At 43.4% G+C, this 19,001-nt stretch overlaps 1 protein-coding gene across 1 annotated transcript; it reads left to right on the forward strand.

Moving 5' to 3' along the window:
* Positions 1–393: 393 nt before the first annotated feature.
* Positions 394–18,591, forward strand: LOC119435870 (symplekin-like). Its single transcript, XM_037702573.2, has 18 exons — positions 394–658; positions 1,178–1,306; positions 2,266–2,339; positions 2,423–2,537; positions 3,112–3,230; positions 4,522–4,579; positions 5,377–5,528; positions 6,217–6,314; positions 7,536–7,594; positions 7,861–7,956; positions 8,984–9,106; positions 10,377–10,523; positions 11,247–11,411; positions 11,791–11,869; positions 15,083–15,150; positions 15,774–15,897; positions 15,993–16,018; positions 18,406–18,591. Exons 1-18 carry the CDS (start codon positions 560–562, stop codon positions 18,574–18,576), a joined length of 1,902 nt encoding a protein of 633 aa, XP_037558501.1. The 5' UTR covers positions 394–559; the 3' UTR covers positions 18,577–18,591.
* Positions 18,592–19,001: the final 410 nt, after the last annotated feature.

Below are 19,001 nucleotides of genomic sequence, written 5' to 3' on the forward strand. Positions count from 1 at the left end.
TTAGCCTACGTTAAGTTATTTAGCAGTTGCAAACGTCAGTGACGCCACAAATGAGTGTTCGCTTTGGCGGAAGTTACGTATTTTATTGCACGTTGGTTGTTTCAAAGGAATACACCCCTGCACCGTTCTGCACTTAGAGCACACTGAAGCGCACTGAAGTAGCTAGCACCTTTGGTAGCTAGAGTAGTCAACTAAACACCTATTTGTAATTAAAACAAATATAATTTTAGTACCCATTTAAGAAAATACACTTTGGTTGCATTAGTAAGTGATGCCGCCAAAAGCGCTGTAAATAAGTGCGAAAGCACGGAAAGCACAGTCGCAGAGTGTGCTCGTGTGCCCCAAGAGCATTCAAGAACTCAAGAGCCGGGCTTGTTCAACCAATGCCCGTTCAGCCGGTTCAACCAACTTCCGCTAGCCGTCATGGCGGCCCGCTCTCTTGTTTATAATGACCAGTGTCTGTTGCGTGTTCGTAGAATGTAGACTTGCTCGCGCGTAATCGGTGCCGTTGCTTTGCCTCGTTTTCGCCTCGCTTAGCCGGCACTTCTCGCACCTCAGCATGGCGACCAAGAAAAAGGCGCTTGAAATGCGCCGCAGCACGGCGGCGCAGTTCTTCATGGACGAAGAACAAGTTGAACAGAAGTCAACCAGCGAACGGGTCATTGCATTTCTTCTTCACTTACACCCTCATGTGCTATTAAAGATTGAACCGTGGGCGAAGGGAGACGAGATTTAGGAGCTGGTGCTGTGCAATCTACGTTACATTTGGCGCATACCTTCACCAGCGCTGAGAAAGAAAGTGTCACTTATATGGCTGTATTTCGCAATATTACCGCACCCGACGTCGATCACGGTCACACATTAATGTTGACAGGAAGAGTCATGACCGGGGTTTCGCTGCAAAACACGCTTAACTTGCAGAACTACATAAGTTTAGTAACAAACCCTGCATGCACTTTATGAATGCGCTTGCGTTCAGTTTTAGAAATGAGTGACGTTAGAGCGTGTTTGTTCTAATTTCGAGGTTAATTTGTTCTCTTTGAATTGTCTTATCGGATAACTGGGACTGAAAGCGCCACTAATAGCACAAACGTTGCACAGAAAACGAAGATGTCGAGCCGTTAGCATAACTGCCGGCACGTATGACAACTTGCGATGCCCTCTCGTCTCATTTCAGGTTGTTGAACTCATCAACCTTTCTGCATTACATCAAAGTATTAAGGACCATCATAAAGTCAACAACCTTCGTCAGGTCCAGGAGCTCATCGTCTACAAAGAGCCGGACCTACTCGACAACTTTCTCGATGTGAGTTTCGTCACATTTCTGTCAAGAGTGGATGAGATATCAGAAATGTTTTGCTGAACAGTCTGAGCTAATCACGCCTCAAATTTCCCCCCATCTGTGTGAAATACGAATGCAAATACGCTGCAATCACTGTTGTACTGCGTAGAGCTATTGGGTTTACTTAGAGAGTAATGACACACGAGAAGTGAGACAGTAATTGACTTCATTTATGTAATGTGTTGCTCTCTCTTACGATGCTCAAATGCTGTGTACACACTGCCCTATGCACCATCATTCTGAAAGCACAGATGTGTATTATAACGGGGAGTAATTTGTGTTGTGGCGATCAAACTCTTCGCTGCAGAGCACGGAAAAACAGTAATAACAGATTGGATACTAGGTTCGAGGTACCAGCCTGAATACTGTGCTGTTTACGCATCATTGTGACTGTCTTTTCTCAACTGTTGTACCTCAGACAATTGGTACAGATTACATTGCGCGTTACGAACATTCTTGAAAGTAATATGTACCAATGCCACACCAACAGACAGCAACCCTAATCTCAAACAAACCTGGAACCCATAGATGTCGATTTATTTGAATCACAACGCACTTAAACAGAATAACGGAGCAAAGTTTCTCATCTTTGTCAGTCTCGTCATCCAGTGTTCCTTTACTACGCACTGTCATTCTCCACTCAAAACAGGAATGCGGACAGCTGTGCATTAACTTTGATGTTGTCATATCTATACTAAGGCACTTCAGATTATGGGGTGTCATCGTCATAAGATTATAATGGCATAGTAATCAGTACATCACATGGAATTTCAATAGATAAGTTGCAGAAGAAAGAAAAGATAATGCAGTACGTAGATTCGCACGTTTCTGTGTTCCCTACATTTTGCACGTACTGACACTTTGCATTGAAAGTGAATACAGAAAAGGTCTGAAGGCCGCATTTCTTTTTCTGACTTCTCTAGGAAATGCTTGCATTCCAAAATGATCGATCATCGGAGATCCGAAAGTTTGTTGTTGGATTCATAGAGGAGGCATGGTAAGAGGTGGTACTCATGTCAAATATTATGTGTGAAGTAGCAGTAACACTGTCGCATGTGCTCATGACTAACTCTTTTTCAGCAAACAAGATCCAGACATCTTCCCCAAGGTCTTGGCCAATCTGCGCATGATGTTTCGGGATGAAGCAGTTGCAGTGCAGAAGAGGGTAATTCAGGCCACCACACAACTGTACAAAGTAAGTTGCACAGCTGTCATGACCTGTAGTGTGTTACTGAAATGTGCCGTAATAGAATTTCCTGCATTTCAGTTGTCCTGAGCACTGAAATGACTCCGACATTGGCTAAAAGTGAAATTATTTACTTCACCTGGTGAAACTTCATCACTCACAAGAGCATTTTATTCACTGGAATGACCTTGAAGCAATGTACAATGCATTAATTTTTTTGTGACACAGCAGACGCTTGATAATACGAGTCTTTGGGGATCACAGAGAACGCTTGTGCAGCCCAAAGACAAATTACGTCAGTTGGCCTGTACAAGGGCTTAAAAACATTTGTTTTATCCTGATATACTTCTTAATTACTACTGTTTCATCAAGATTCCGCTTTATTATGATATTATAAAAAATTTAAAAAGTTGTACTCATGCTGTAGGAATTGTGACAGTGAAGGTAGATTACTGTGTTTAAAATCACTTGTGTTTAAAATTTTGCTTTCGGGGTTTTCAGTGTTAACAGGTTTGAAAAGAATGTGGTGGCTATGCGTTCCTGTGACGCCTCTAAAAAAATTAATTCTGTTATGTCTTCTTAGGTAGCATTGCGATGGATATGCCAGGCCAAGAAAGTTGATGACCTTATGGAAACGTCTTGGGAATACATCAGAAGCCTCAAGAACGACATAGTGTCTCTTCTGGATTGTGATAACGACGGGCAAGTTATTTTTCAGTGTTATTTGATCACCATCTATTTAGTCAATCACTTAACTGCAATTTGTGATGAGATCACATTGCAGCCTGGTTTATTGAGATGCATTTCCTGGGATAGAGAACCTAATTTTAACAATTTCATCACCTGTGATGAGCAGCACTGTTGACTTTAAATACCTTTGTTGTAGAGACGTCAATTACGCTATAAAAAAACAAACGTGAAATGCTTTATTGTGATGCATAACACAGGAAAGACATTTGGCAGCCTTCATGATGATTCATTGAGTTATTATCTGCATCATTTGGTCCAGTTTTCCAGAGTTCAGTTCATGAAATTGATTCGTATAATACCCCTGTCACACGGGCACCCGCGAACTCCTTTGAACTCCGTCGTCTTTATCTGGAAGGAGATGCGCTCGGTGTCACACAGTCTCCCTTTCGCCAAGGGAGTTTAATGGAGCTTTTTGCGAAGGGAGTTCGGCAATGACCATTACGGCTGGACGGAGTACTCTCGTTCCCAGATAGCTACAGCTGCGAAGAAAACCATGTTAATAAAATCGTCGCAACTGGCTCACTTACAAATTTTATCATTATTATTTGTTTTGCCTTTGGTTATACACAACGTAATTAGAGCTTTCAATTTGTTTTTAAGGACATGAGCGGCTGTACTCTCTACACCATGCTTCGCCATCCCGCATGGGAAAGTGTTCCGCCATTTCGTTTGATTATGCGCGCGCGAGCCGCACGTGTCGTACAGCAAAACTCTCCTGGCGAGAAACACCGCAATGAGCGATCCCGGCGCCTATACTTTAACTACCTATAATTTACTTTAACGCCGACTATATATGTGAAAACTTGCACGGGGAAGTAAGCACAGCAGTGCCGTTCCTGTCCCATGCGGTGCCCGTCGAAAGCTCGCACTGTGCCGTGTAGCACCGCCGCAACTCCATTGCCATAAATCTCCATTAGGGAGTTTCATGTTCAACGGAGTTCGCAGGTGCCCGTGTGACAGCGGTATTACGCTTATTGATTACATTTATGAAACCACATTCAATTCCTTAACATGCATCAGGATCGTGGAAAAACAATTACTTGTGTATTTTACCTCGTCAGACTACAGCCTTCATTACTGAGAAATAAATTTATGATACTTTACCCAGTAACAGGATGTCATTGTCATTGAGCTATTGTGACAGATCCTACTGCACGGGATCTAAAGGTCACGACATGCAAATCTTTGCACATGTGCAACTGCAAAAGGAGTCATTTCTTGTCTTTTCATATTTCCATTTTAGTATCCGGACTCATACCATCAAGTTTATGGAAATGCTAGTCATACTGCAAACTTACCCGGTGAGTTATTTTTGTTCCAATGTTAATGCTTAAAGGGGCACTAAAGAGAAGAGTAATTTGACCAGTATTTGTAAATTACCCTTCCACAATACCAAAAAAAATGCCACATTTACGCTGACAAGAGGCTTTGTAAACCAGAAAGGACGCTAGAACAACAGATCGATGGCAACAACGCTTTTACGTTTACGCACCACCTCACCGTGACGTCATGGATTTTGAACTCGTCTGCTCGGGTCTGTTTAATCGTTTATTGGCAAAGATGGGCTAAATTTTATTCTAAAGAAGCCAATAACTGAATTTAGCAAGTGTCGAGAACTTTTACTGAGCCCGCAATGGGGGCCAAGTACTAAAAGATGCATTCAAATTTGTGACCTCACAGTGATGTGTCAGCACTGGCGTTCTGCCGTGAAATTCAAACAAATTCAACTTTGACTTTCATTTTGTCTTTAAAAAATCAACCTATTACTGCAGAATTCACGAAAATAGAGTTTTGAAAGAGTACCTAAACAGGATAAACTGATATTGGTGTTTATCTTTAGCGTCCCTTTAAAGTGAATTATGACATATTTTTCCATTTAATCTGTTTTCTCCTAGTTTTTCACCATGCAAACAAATATTTCGGCCTTGACAAGTCTTTCCGTAGCATGATTAACGCAGTGTAGCAGTGTTGTGGCTATGAATCCACCCTCCCTTATCTTTTTTTACTAAATATGTTAGCCCTTCTTCGCAGAAGGTGGCTTTGTATGTTCCTGGTAATTGATTTTGCTTTGTTTTTGTATTCAATCACATCAATGCAGGATGGTGACAGTCCAAAGAAAGCAGCAAACGATTTTGCTCTTGACGATGTTCCATTGATGCTGAAGTTCATCAAGCCTCGAAAGCTTGAGGAAGAAGCAAAGCAAGTTTTTGATGCACTTGTTGTGTTTCATGGGACACCGCACATCTCAAGGTACTCCCTATACTAATTAAAGCCAGCTTAAGTTAGTCTTACATTTGGCTTAAAGATGCATTTAACTGTGGCAGCTGTTAGACATTTAGCTTGACCTTTTTCATTGGCGGCCTCCAGTGCCGAGCAGTTATCGTTTTCACATGTTGTGCGTCTCAACATGTTGTGCACACATTAACTTGCTTGCACCAGAACCTTTGGGTTGTGGTGTAAAGGCAAAGAAAGGTGATATCATTTGCTGGAATTTTTTTTTTCTTTACTACATTGATCATATGAATTGAATGAACCGACAGTGTATGAAATGTGTTATTTCATCAAACAAGAATGTGTATATTGGAATTGGACTCAATATGTCTGGTCATTATCGTACAGTGAGCACATCAGGAGAGGAACTACACTATGGTAGCAGTTCACACTTCTAATTGTGTACCTTTTTGTTATAAGATAAGTTATTTTGGAACTGTGTGCATTGGGAGGCACGATTTTACTGTGTGCTGATGTCACAAAGGCTTATATAAAAATTCAGTACATCAGTGATGTGTAATCATACAGTCGCATTGTTAAACTTCGTAGCTCTGCTGTGTAAGATCAACTCCTGGTTTTTACATAGTTATAAGAAAAAAAATGAAGAGAGAGATCAGCATCATTTATAAGCGCCATGTACTCTTTTCTTTTCTCTCCGATACTTCAGCATCAACTTAATGACCTGTATGCAAGCTCTTGTGCTCATCGCAAAGCACAGGTCAGAGTTCATGTCAAGAGTCATCCAGGCGTTAGAATCACTTCACGGTGAGTGTTCACTTCACTTCAAGCCCATTATTTTAGATGTGGTTTCTATGGGTGTTACGTGGCATATAGGACATGCTAATACAGTTGGAACTTTGCTAGTACATGTGGTGGTGAGTGTTAAAAATATCACAGTTTTTCCCGAAAGGCAAAGCATTAATTGCGACAGCAAATTATCAGACAGCTATGAGAAGTAAGGTTAGTCGTTTTATCAGCTGCATAAACTGCTGTAAAGATTCGCTTACTAACTAAATTAACAAGAATGTTCTCACGGGCGCACAGGCAAAACATGAACACATCTTACTCGATGACCGCAGACACTCTTTGTCAGAACGCTGGCATGATGAAGAGCAGCAACAGTGGCGAGTGAATTCCCCTTCGTACTGCCTCTCATTTCAACGCAAACTAGGCGCGCGAGAAGGCAGCGCACACGAAGCCAGGAGCTATCTCAGGTTCGCTAGCTTTCGAACCAACCGCAGATTGCGTCCAACATAAGATGTGTGCGGCCGCGCTCAGCTGCCGCAGCTGGAGTAGAAGAGATGCACACTCACGTGCCCCCTTCACCCCCCCCCCCTCCCCTCCTAGCGCGTGCGCCTGTGCCTGCTACACCCTCGCGCACATGAGAAGACGGCGTGCACCCTCTCCGTCTTCCTCTCACTTCCGACCGCATAAAGCCACCATTCCGCATAAAGCCACCATTCTCTGCTTACACTTGCAAGCTTTCTCTCGCATCTACAGCATAAGGCACACGGAAGCGATGTTATCGCACTTGGACTTTATACGGAACATCATGGCGACGCCGACGGCAGAAATTCGCCTGGAGTGTCCATACAATTGCTATCGCAATAAAAGTTACTTGTGAAACATTAGCTTAGCCAACGACATCGAAACTGATGAATCTAAGGGGACATTTGAGTCCAATGTTTGAAGCTAAACTGCAGCTTGAGCAGGTTTTGTAATGAAGTGGACCACCTGTGTTTTGCAGAATTTAATGTTAGTAGCCAACACATTTGCCAGTTCCAGGAGGCAGTGATTGGTGCGCCAAAATCGTGATATCTGTGATACTTGTGATCAGCTTGATCAAACACACCAGAGTGAAACCTAGGTAAACATGTTGATGTCTGGAATACTTTTGTTTTTGTTTTGTTATGTCGCGGCTTAACATATGCACACTTGTGTGCTGAAAGCACCAATTTGCTGGCATGTTTACTTTCTGGCTTTCAGCAAACCTGCCACCGACATTAGCGAAGTCCCAAGTGAGCAGTGTACGGAAGCATCTCAAGGTAATGAAGGAACACTCACTGCCTTCCTCTCACATTGAACTTCCTGTCGTTTCTCTCATAATGTTATTATATTAAATTTTCAACAAGCAAAGATGCTGCTAAGTATAGCAGGCTTTGTCCATGTGCTTTCTTATGTTATCTTTGAGAGTTTGACTAGAACCAGGTCATCATAGTCATTATAGCGTTGTAGTAATGCTGCATGTTCAGCAACGAGTAAAAGCAAACTATGACTGAGGCTAACCTTCACGTACGTCTTTTGTTTCCAGCTTCAGTTACTAATCCTCATGAAGCACCCTGCTGCTGTTGACTATCATGGCCAAATTAGCACACTGCTAACTGACCTTGGAGCAACACCCCAGGAGGTATGGTACCTATTTCGATGTTAAAGACAGATTTTGCTGAAATAAGCACAGTCTACACCAAAGTCCACCTGTCCTCTGCGAAAGTTGATACAGAAAGAATATTGGCAAAACCATTTGTAAGCACTTGTGTTTCTCAAGTAATTTGTTGCATGCACAGGGTGATGTTCCAGCAACAGTAGGTCACTTTAAAAGGCCTTAGATAATTGTTTTAATTGCAGAAGCAGTAAACAGAATATTTTGTTGAGAAGTTTAATCGCACATTTACAATTTACCAGAATGTTTGTCATTAAGAAAGATGACAAAAAAATTTTTGCAGTAGAGCCATGGTGCAAACACATGAAAAAGTTCTGGACTAAGCCAAAGCATGTTTGAACTGAGCTGGAATAAATTGGCACAGCAATATGACAGATCTCTACAATTACGTTCAGGACTAATTGGTAGAGAGACCTCAAAGTCTGCTGTCTACGTCAGTTCCTGTTGAAGGGCTGTGCTTTCTGTGTAGGCACCTTCCTCTCATTTTGAACCAGTGGAATGTTTGGCAAAGGGTGTAGGGTGTACACTGGATAGGATCGCACATTCAGTTGATTTAACACCAAGTTCAGCTGAATTTGGTCTGAGCTCTTTGGCTTAATTTGACTTGTGGCACATCGATTCTGCAGAAGTTCGCAAGAAGGAGGAAAGTTCATGAAAGAGAAAATTTAGATCCTCCAAACTGTAGGAAGAATTAATATGGATGACGATTTTCTTTTTCATGCGAGGAGTAGTGCGTCTTGCTAATGCCTTTACTTGTTCAGTTTCACTCAGAGCAGAGTGATTATATTTATTTTTTTTATTTTCGTTAATGATGACAAGTGAGTCAACTGTTTTAGGTAAACAGAAACAGATTGCCATAGTTTCGTGACAGGAGTCAATGAAAGTGGTGATGGCACTCAGAAAATTTGATTGTGTTTCCAGCTTTCCATCTTGAGTGATAGCCACTGCTTTGGGAAGATGTTCAACCGTGCCTGGTGCATCCGCACTGTTTCAGATCTCAAAGAGCATGCCCAAACCAGAAGAAATCAAAAAGCGAGCACGGCTCATCGAGGAGGGCACAGCAGCCACACCTGGAAGTGCCACAGCACCACCAAGTGTCAAGCGAATAAAACTTGAGGTGAGCATTGTTGGTATTTTACAGTGAACCTGTCAGGAGTTTCACAGCCCTTTTCGTAAGGTGAAGGCTGATATGAGGCGGCTTGCTCGGTATCAAGCCAGCAATGTAACCTGCGTCGAAGTTCCTCATTTTTATTTTGAAACTTAATTCATCATCACAAATGTATTTAAATCATCATCAGCAGCAGCAGCAGCCTATTTTTATGTCCACTGCAGGATGAAGGCCTCTCCCTGCGATCTCCATTTGCCCCTGTCTTGCGCTAGCTGATTCCAACTTGCACCTACAAATTTCCTAACTTCCTCACCCCACCAGTTTTCTGCCGTCCTCGACTGCGCTTCCCTTCTCTTGGTATCCATTCTGTAACTCTAATGGTCCACCGGTTATCCATCCTACGCATTACATGGCCTGCCTAGCTCCATAATTTTCTCTTAATGTCCATTAGAATATCCGCTATCCCAGTTTGCTCTCTGATCCACACTGCTCTCCTCTTGTCTCTAACCTAATTATCATTGATTATTAAGTAAAAGTTACTTGTGTATACCTCTCATGAATAGGCAGCAGCTTCTGTGCGGTGTTTTTTCAGCCAGCAATCCACAATTTTGGTTTCTTGTGTCGTGTTTTACTGGCTCCATGTTGGAGGTCAGCTAGGAGTTAGAATAACTCCAGTGGTGGGACAACATGGTCAGCAATGCAGCCTGCATAGGAGCTCCGTATGAATATGACTAGGGCATCAGTGAGGAATCGTCACTAAAACAGTCAGCAAACATAACCCTAGTAATAGTACTTAGAACTCCCTTATACTGCTTCACTGTCTTTGTTGTATCGGTTTGCTCAGATTGGTATACATCTGCGAATTATTTTTTCTTTTTATTCTTTGCAGTAATAAGGACCAGTGGGACAGATTAATTTGCTTTGACTGTGCTCTGTTGGGCCCAGTTCTGCAACTGAAGTTTTCGTACAACTGTTTTGTCAGTGTTCTATTGGGGACAAAGGTTCATAGGTCAGGGGTGTCTTATACACAACTACGAAGTATTGTGAAAACCTAATGACACAGCCTGAAGTTGAGAGGCCTGTTCTTCTCCGAGTGTCACAGAGGGCGCACCTCCCTCTTCTGGGCCAGGCAGCTACATATAGCACCAATATATTTAATTTTGTCACAACAACTGTTGTCGGTAAACTTTTGTCCTCTGTGGCGCATTTGACAAGTGTAAGCAGCTCTAATTTTATGCAGCAGTTGTTCTGAATTTTAAGTTCTGTTTCCTCATTAAAGGCCGAAGAAGAGGAAGAAGAAAAGGAAGAGGAAGACACCTCAACAATATCGAAGGCAGCCACCAACACAGCCATTGACATCACTGCTGAAGATTTGGTGCCGCGACTGACAACCGTGAACGTGACTGACATCGTCCTTGTGAGCATGGTGAGTGTTTTCCACCTGGCCCTTTTGCAGGGAGCCCATTTTCCTCTTTTTTGCCACAAGCTTTCATAACGTGTGGAATCAACAAGAAGATTGAGAGGATCCAAGGTGCTAAATTTTTTGTTACAACCATACGAAGAAATAGACAATAAAACTAGAGATAGTGTAGTTTAAAGTGCATGTCATGTCTAGTTGAAATGTAGAAATAAGAAGGTAAAGGGAAATGAAAGTGGATGACAAGCTAGCATGCCGCAAGTAAGAGCCAAACCGACATCTTGCGCATTACATGTGTGGTGCTTTACCAGTTAAGCTACCACGACAACCATCCTTCCATCCACTTTCTCGAGTATTTGTGCATGTGTACAATATTAGCTATGGTCCTCAAGCACTTGTTGCAATTCATCTCCAAGGTTGCTGAACAGAGTGTGAATAGGGCTGAAAAGTAATAGGCAGAATACAAAGGTATTCAATAGCCTGCGCTGCTCGCCGCCAACACGACACAGTTGGAATGTTATTTTTAACCGTCGGCCTCACATAGTATCGAAGTTTAGGAACTGGCCAATAAACCCTCTTATGCTACTTTACAACATCAAGGGTGCCAAAATGAAGGCCCTCGCAATGCAGTACATTTAAAATTTTTTTTGTGGTCGATTAGTTCTGTACCCCTTGTTTAGATGGTGCAGTGATTGCTCTATTGATGCCATGAATTCTTCTTGCCTCCATCAGCTTTCACTGCCAGAGACAATGCCTGCACACTTCCAAGCATCCTACACTCCCATTGCTGTAGCGGGCACAGAAACCCAGATCAAGCACTTGGCAAGACTTATCTCGACTCAGATGACTGCCGCGGGCTTGGGCAAGGGAGTTGAGGAGATGATCGCCAAAGCCAAGGTGAGAATGCTGGCACAAACAGTGCCCACTTGAGTTGGACTCTCTATGCAGGGCAGAGAATGTTATACAATGACAATTTTTTTTAATGAACGAGAGCATGAACATAACATGTAAATTGCAGAGGAGCTCATGTGAAATGCATTTCTGTGCAAAAATCCTAGATGTCAGCTCAAGGTATTTAAGTAGCAGACAATTTTCTACCATGGCATTAAGGCATACTTTTCTCCCTAGTAACAATCCATGTCTGTTGATCGGGAGGGCAAGATGCTGCCCCTGGACATGTAGTGCAGTTTGTTACTCAAATGTATCACACCTGTTGCTTTATGCTCATGATTTTCCTCTTCATTTTTTTTTTCTTTAATCTTCTGTCACGTCACAGGAGCAGCAGCAGCAAGATGAGGAGGCCATGCAGACAGATGAAGCAGCGCAGCCGAAGCAGACAATTCAGACACTCCTAGGTAGGCCATGTTTGTTGTGTTTGCTAGAGATGTTTCCAAGACCCTAAAACTCTGCTTACTCACAATAAGGAAGATGAACAGGAACACAGAAAGAAAAGGCAGCGGCTTCAGTTCATCGTCATCAGTTTTAGTAGCATTTGCAAACAATCTCATTTTCATTGTGTTTGATTTGTGTTCGCGCTTCTTTTCATGGTTAACATGTGGAAAGTTGTAAACTCGTAGAGATTGTCTCTCATGAAGATTTGGCAAGCTGAAAAACAATGTAAATTTGTGAAATGGGTAGCAGCATTACTTTTGAGATCCCAAAGCAACTTTCTGCGATTGTGGAGTCTTGAACAAAACCAGTCAACTGTTGATTAATAAAGAAGGCATTCCATTGTGCTTGAATGTAAAAAAAAAAACAAAAAAACAAAAAAAAAAAAAACACCCAGGAGCATTTGCGGACATTCCCTGCAGAAAAAAGACCCAGATCTACAGTGAAACCGCTACTAAAGCCATGTTGCATATGGGGACATTATGAATGCTGTGGCATAGGCAAGGGATATTCAGCATTCAGTTGCGGTCTTTTACTGCTTAAAAGTACGAGGGCGGTCCGATAAGTACTTAACCTTCAAAAGAAAAACGAAAATTTTGGAATGGTGTCGATTTATTTCTCAACATAGTCCCCTTTCAACTCTATATACTTGACCCAGCGATCCTAAAGCTTCTTGATCCCGTCAGAAAAATATGTTTTCTCCTGAGCTGCAAAGTAGGCTTCCTGTGGCGGCGATAACTTCTTCATTTGACTCAAATTTTTGTCCGGCGAGTCACTTTTTCAAGTTGGGAAACGAGAAGAAATCACTCGGGGCCAAATCTGGAGAATATGCTGGATGGGGCACCTCTTCGTAGCCCAGTTCGACCAACTTGGCCGTGGCGACGGCGCAGGTGCGAGCTGGCGCGTTGTCAGGGTGGAAGAGCGCCTTTTTCTTCACCAAATGTGGCCGTTTTTTTCGCAATTCGGTGTCGAATCAGCCCATTAATTCGGCGTAGTAGGGTCCTGTCACCGTTTTGCCCTTCTCAAGGTAGTCGACGAAGATCACACCTTGAGAATCCCAGAAAATGGTGGCCATCACCTTTCCGGCCGATGCGACAGTCTTCGCCTTCTTCGGAGCAGGTTCTCCTGGTGCAGTCCACTGTTTCGACTGTTCTTTGGTCTCTGCTGTGTACCATTGGATCCACGTTTCGTCGACGGTCACAAAACGACGCAGGAACTTCTTCGGATTACGCTTAAACAGTTCAAATGCTCTGAAGTGGTCTCACGGATGCGCATGTTGTCCGGAGTGAGCAAATGTGGCACCCATCGTGCCGACAGCTTTCTCATGCCCAAAATTTCATGCAGGATATAACCAACGCGGTCTTTTGAGATGCCTACTGTCTCAGCTATCTCGCGCACCTTCAGTCGGCGGTCTGCCAATACAAGGTCATGGATTTTTGCCACATTATCGGCCGTGGTAGCCGTTTGCAGGGCCCCTGGGCGAGGCTCATCAAAAACCGACGTGCGACCACGTTTAAACTCGTTGAACCAATTTTTGACGGTTGCCATCAAAGGAGAAGACTCACCGTAGACGGCATCCAGTCGCTCTTTGATTTCGCTGCGCGATTTCCGTTCCAAAAACAAGAATCGAATCACCGACCGATATTGCTCTTTTTCCATTTTTTTAACGGACACACGAAAAATCACCTGCTTCCTCTTCCTCAAGCGGCCAAAAACAAAACCGCGAGCCCGATTCGACTGAACCTTTGCATGTGTCCCTCTAAGAGAGCGTACTCAACGTCAGTATATGTCTCATGCGATAGCGTCGCGCTCTCGCGGTGAGGCTAAGTACTTATCGGACCGCCCTCGTATTGATTTTTAAGTTCCAAAACAGTACCACACCTGTCCAGTCCGTAATGTTTTATACAGACTAAGAAGAAATCTAGCACTCTGATTGTTCACTCACCATATGAATGACAGGAAGCATAGGTTTCATATTGGCGTTAACTTGATTTGTGTGCAATGCTCCAAGTTTTGTTCTCTGGCGCTGCGAGTTTCAGTTCCTTTGGTTCAGTCCACTCTCTTTTTTCCTGAAAAGCTTGTCTTGCGGCTTAGATGTTTATTTAAATAAAAGCATGGAGGCCCTCCTCGTGAAGAAATTGCAGTAGGGGCCTAGCGAACTTGTTGTCCATGAGCCAACACCTGTAATTGTCTCTCTGATCCGTTTCTATCTTGACAGCTCTTGACATCCAATCTCAAGAATCCCCCATTCCTTGGCAGTGCCACAACAGGGGATGAATGTCCGCTGTAAAAACTGGAGCAAAACACTTTGGACAGTTTGCTGGGTCTTCAGGTGTTTGACCCCAGGCTCGAGTGACTGAAAGTGTAAGGGCCAAGCCAGCCCGTATTCTCTGAAGAGAGACACATGGAGGGATTAAGGTGCATGTGTTCTGATGGAGAAGTTATTTTTAGCCTTGAAGGATAGAGAGGAGTCTGATCACATCTCCAACATTGGGATGGCGCAAATGAAGCCACTATCCTTTTTGGCTCACCCTCACACCAATCTCAAATGGCGCACAAGGCGCGATCTTGTCTCACTTAGACTTTATACAGAACCTAGGCTTCCTCCGGCATGTGTCGCCTGCTGATGCGAGCCCTGTGACGGTATTGGTTTTGCGCCCTGTACCGCACAATTTATCGGACGCTAGATTTAAAGGGGCTCTCCTTAGTCCAAACTCCGTTTTATTGGAATAAATTTTTGGTCCCCCTTGGGAATTCGAATTAACAAAATTCTACTGTACCATTGAGAATGTAGCACATAACGTTTCAGCAGTCCATCGTTACTGTTTTGTTGTCGCAAGGGGCACTCATATCTGTAGTAGTCGCACCATGTCCTAAGCAATTAGCCAAGCTGAGCCATTTCTTGCAATTATCAACATATCTGTGCCAATTGAAGTGCCACCATAGAAGCGCATGTAGCCACCATTGCTGCGTTTCCTTTAGGTAATTTTTTAGAAAATCAGTGGTCCAGCACAATTTTGGTGTTGCCTATAGTGTTCCTTAAAAATCTGTGCACTTCCCAGAGATTCAGTCTGTTGCAACGAGGCAAGTAAAATTCACTCATTACCCTGTTACAGCAAGGCCAAAATTCAGTTTCTCAGCCCCTTTCTTTTTCTTTTTTTCACCTTGCATCTGTCCAGGTGGAACCACAGCTGACGCCAAGAAAAAAGAGGCCAAGAATGCGGTTCTTGTCCCCACAGGCTTTGAGGTAGCTCACTATCTTTCTATTCACTGTTTTTTTTAGCATGTAATTTTGTTTTAGAAGTATCCTAAAATTACTTTCACCCATCTTTTAACGCGATAGTGTAAGGGCTCCGCGTTGCAGAAAATCTGGTGTCGGCATTGGCGGCGTTGACCGGCAGGGAAAATCATCCCGAACCACGCAGGCCCTCCGTGTGGCGCAGAGGCGCTGGTAAACTAATTGAATTTCTCAAACTAAAATGTGTCAGAAAAAATTGTGAAGTACAACTTACAGGTATCGATTTGTAATTCGAATATACGAGAAAACATAATTCTGTTACGGCGGAAACTCAAACACAAACCCCTTTTCCAGCATTTCTACCATTCATACAGCAGCGCTCCCCAGTCGGTATTCCTTGCAAAAACACCATCCAGATGGCGCTTGCCTTCTCGGCAGCGTAGGGAGCCTACGGCAGCGGTGTTCCGAGGCGAAGGTGCAGAAAAAAAGAAAGCTGCAGTTGCCGGGAAGCCTGACAAACAGTCAGGGATCTTTGAATGCTATCGTGTTCCACTCTTAAAGACGCTTCGAAGCTTAAGCGTCCTCCATCTTTCTTTTTTTTTCTCTCTCTCTCCTTCTTTTCATCTTGGCAGGGAAAAAGCCGAAGACTCCGGCAACTCAACTTGGCAGACATCACGCGACCTCTTTCTGAAGACGAAATGACCCAGATGCTCGTCTCCACAGTTCGGAGGATTCTTGATGCTGGCCGCGAATCAAGTACGGGTTGTGCTTGCTGATCACTGTCTCGGTCATTATTTCATCACGTGTCTTGCGTATCTTACTTTAAAAACAATTTTTGATTCTCATTACAGAGTCACTCAACACCAGTATATCACCGGTAAGATTTCTCATTATTCTTCCTTAGTCATACTTGCATGGTTGTGATTCCCGCTGTGACTTCTCGCAATACACACAGGGATTAAAAAGTGCCTGCAGATCTGGGGCGCAGTTTCGCCAAGTACCATATTTTCCAGTGTATGAAATGCGTTTTTTTTTTTTTTCTGAATTTTTCGTCGGTGCGTCTTATAGAACGGTGCAACTTGTGTACGGTTTTCCCCAAAAAAACTGCCGTCAAAATCGGATTCAATGTTATGGCTACACGAAGCACGCTGGGTTGACTTAATTGCTACGGATTCTGTGTGCATTCTGGGTACGCGTTCTTCTGGTGATCGAGTTCCCGAGCACCGTGTGAGAAGGACGGAACAGCAACGTAAGCGGCGGCAAGCCAACCGCGAGTCGACTGACCCCGAAGTCGTAGCATCTGCAGATACCTTTCAAGATACGGTGCACGCCGCTGTGCAAACTACCCAGTTGCTACTAGAGGTCAAGCCACCCCCCCCTCCCTCCCTGCGCTGCCTTCTCGCTTTCCTCCCTTGTGCGAGATTTGGCTCACCGTTGCACGCTTTCACTCGCATATACAGCATACAGCGCGTGGGGACGATGTTATTGCCCTTGAACTTTATATGGAACATTGCAGCAACCACGACGGCAGAAATGCACCTGGAGTGTCTGTATCATTGCTATCGCAATTCTATAGGAAATATATGGCACCCATATGCTTGCGCGTGACCCGCGTTCACAGAGTGAAACATGACTGTAATTTTTTAAATCGCTTACCGAACGAACAGGTGTGTCTTATACACCAGTGCAACTTATACAGTATGTTTTTCTTGTTTTTTTTTTTCGGAAAAACTGTTGTTTGTAGTGTGGTGCATCTTATACAAAGGTGCAACTTATAGACCGGAAATTACGGTACATCTAGGGCTGATTAGATGTTACACCAGCCTTCATTTGACACATGTTCATGTTTTCCGTGGCTATATCTTTTTATAGATCATTCTTACTTGGTGCCAGATTAAAAACAAACATTTTCTAAATAGGTTTGAAAGCACCGGTGCAAAGCTGCATATCGCAAAGCAGTCTGTAACACAATGTTTGCATATCTTCAAGTTTACCATAAGAAAACTCAGTGAGGGGGGTGGGGATCTGAGAAATTTCCTGTGGCTACATCTCGTAGCCAGTGAACAGCCGTCACTGTCACTTATCTTCCTTCACTTTGTTGCTAGTGAGTGGATCATGCACGTTGGTGACAGGGTGAGGAGTGAAGGCAGTAATTTTTTTTAAATGAGTCCCATGTATTCCTTGTTTTCCATTAGCGTCGTGTGGCACTGTGCCTGCCATAGCTACAATGAAGCTACACCAACTATGCTGTTTTCAAGCACTGCTTACTTACATTTACAACAAATAGACTGCACTTTTCTTACATTCAGTAAGGAAGGCCTGTAGTAAGACATGAGGTTAGGTTAGGGGTGATTTTTGGGCGACATACAGAAGGTATGTGAGATCGGCCTCAGGTGCAAAAGGTATTGGCGAGTGTAACAGGTATTGATGAGTGCCTGTGCAAGAAAACTCGGTGAATTGAATGAAATGGACCTCGTCAAGTCCTAGGCTTCACGGGAACATGTCAAGGTGGTACTAGTTGACTTGCTCTTCTGAGGTATATCTTCTAGTGTTAGGTTGTACATCTTGCAAGGCCTGTATGCGTTTTATTAGCTGTGACATTCAAGTTTTGCCAGTGCACTGTACTCAAGGTTGGAAGTGCTGCTGTTTGATGGCCAAGTAGGGCTTTGAAACTTGGAGGAAGTTGAGCACTTCAAAAAAAGTGGCAAGATTTGTGTATCATTTCTCGACTAGCTAAACATGGCAGCGTTGTCAACACCAAAGTTTATAATGTCGAAAAATAGATGTGTTGAAGCTTGCCACGTTGATTGGTGCGAAGCAGTGTAAGCAAAAATGTCTGGGTAGGGAGTAAACGAAAAAAAGGCTACATTGTCGAGGAGATGGTTGCTGGAGCAGTACAACAGCGCAGCTGTATCCACATTACTTGAGTTCTCATAGTTTCTCAAGCCTACTTTTGAGAAATACTTTCAGTACACAATAATGGTGATTATCATTCTAATGTGTGCTTCACGTAGCCCTATGGGCAAGTAATCACTGTTGGGCAGTAGAGTGCTTCGCTAAGTATAGTAGCAGTGATGACCATTAAGAGTCAAGTGTTCTGACAGCTTCACTAAAGGAATGGAGCTTAAGAGAGTTGTGGCAGCTTCACTAAAAGAGCTTACTTTGTCTTTCCTCATGCAGTCAGCAGCTCTTTTCACCACCGTTTTGTTTCGTGGAGTTGATGTTCACAAGCGCTGGCTCTAACTTTCTTGTTCACTTTTGTAGGTCCAGGTCAAGATCCTTGCTGGATTGGCAACCCAGTTTGGAGGAGAAATCAGTGCAAGTACGTGTTTCCTTTATGTGTATGAATGCACGTGTAATCTTATGCTAAGCAAGCATGTGCACGTATTCAAACTACTAAAATGTTCTCCAGCATTGTCCTTGGATATAATATGATTATCCAGCAATTTCAAACCAGGTAAAACAAAAAAGCTTGATACTTGCGGTATGTTCGGTATGTTTCTAGCATGCTCCAAATCGAATGACAACGGTGTGGAGCTTCCTTTTGATCAGAGCCTGAGAAAGCGTGCCCAAGTTGAATGTATAGCCACTTGCCAGAGCTACCAGGGGCCAGAAATGGAAACACGTGAGCGTTTCTGTTGTAAACAAACACAGTGGATCAACAATGTGCACCTGCCGCTGCAGATGCCACTCTAAGATTCAGAAATTGGTGTGAGCCAAGCACATTAAGCTCTACAGTGGCCTTCCCTGGCACCTCAGGTGTTTCTGAGGAAATGTATGCTTTGGCACATGGTTAGAAAGGATACCCATAAGGCTTCTGAAGTTCGAGACAGCGCAGCACAAGAAAGACAGGGAAGACA

The sequence above is a fragment of the Dermacentor silvarum genome, unplaced genomic scaffold (assembly GCF_013339745.2).
Source record: "Dermacentor silvarum isolate Dsil-2018 unplaced genomic scaffold, BIME_Dsil_1.4 Seq97, whole genome shotgun sequence".
Classification (NCBI taxonomy): Eukaryota; Metazoa; Arthropoda; class Arachnida; order Ixodida; family Ixodidae; genus Dermacentor; species Dermacentor silvarum.

Coding starts and splice junctions, on each gene's coding strand:
- LOC119435870 (XM_037702573.2), top strand. CDS start 560: ATGGCGACCAAGAAAAAGGCGCTTGAAATGCGCCGCAGCACGGCGGCG. Junction 3,231..4,521: donor CTGGATTGTGATAACGACGG/GCAAGTTATTTT, acceptor TTTCCATTTTAG/TATCCGGACTCATACCATCA. Junction 5,529..6,216: donor GGGACACCGCACATCTCAAG/GTACTCCCTATA, acceptor CCGATACTTCAG/CATCAACTTAATGACCTGTA.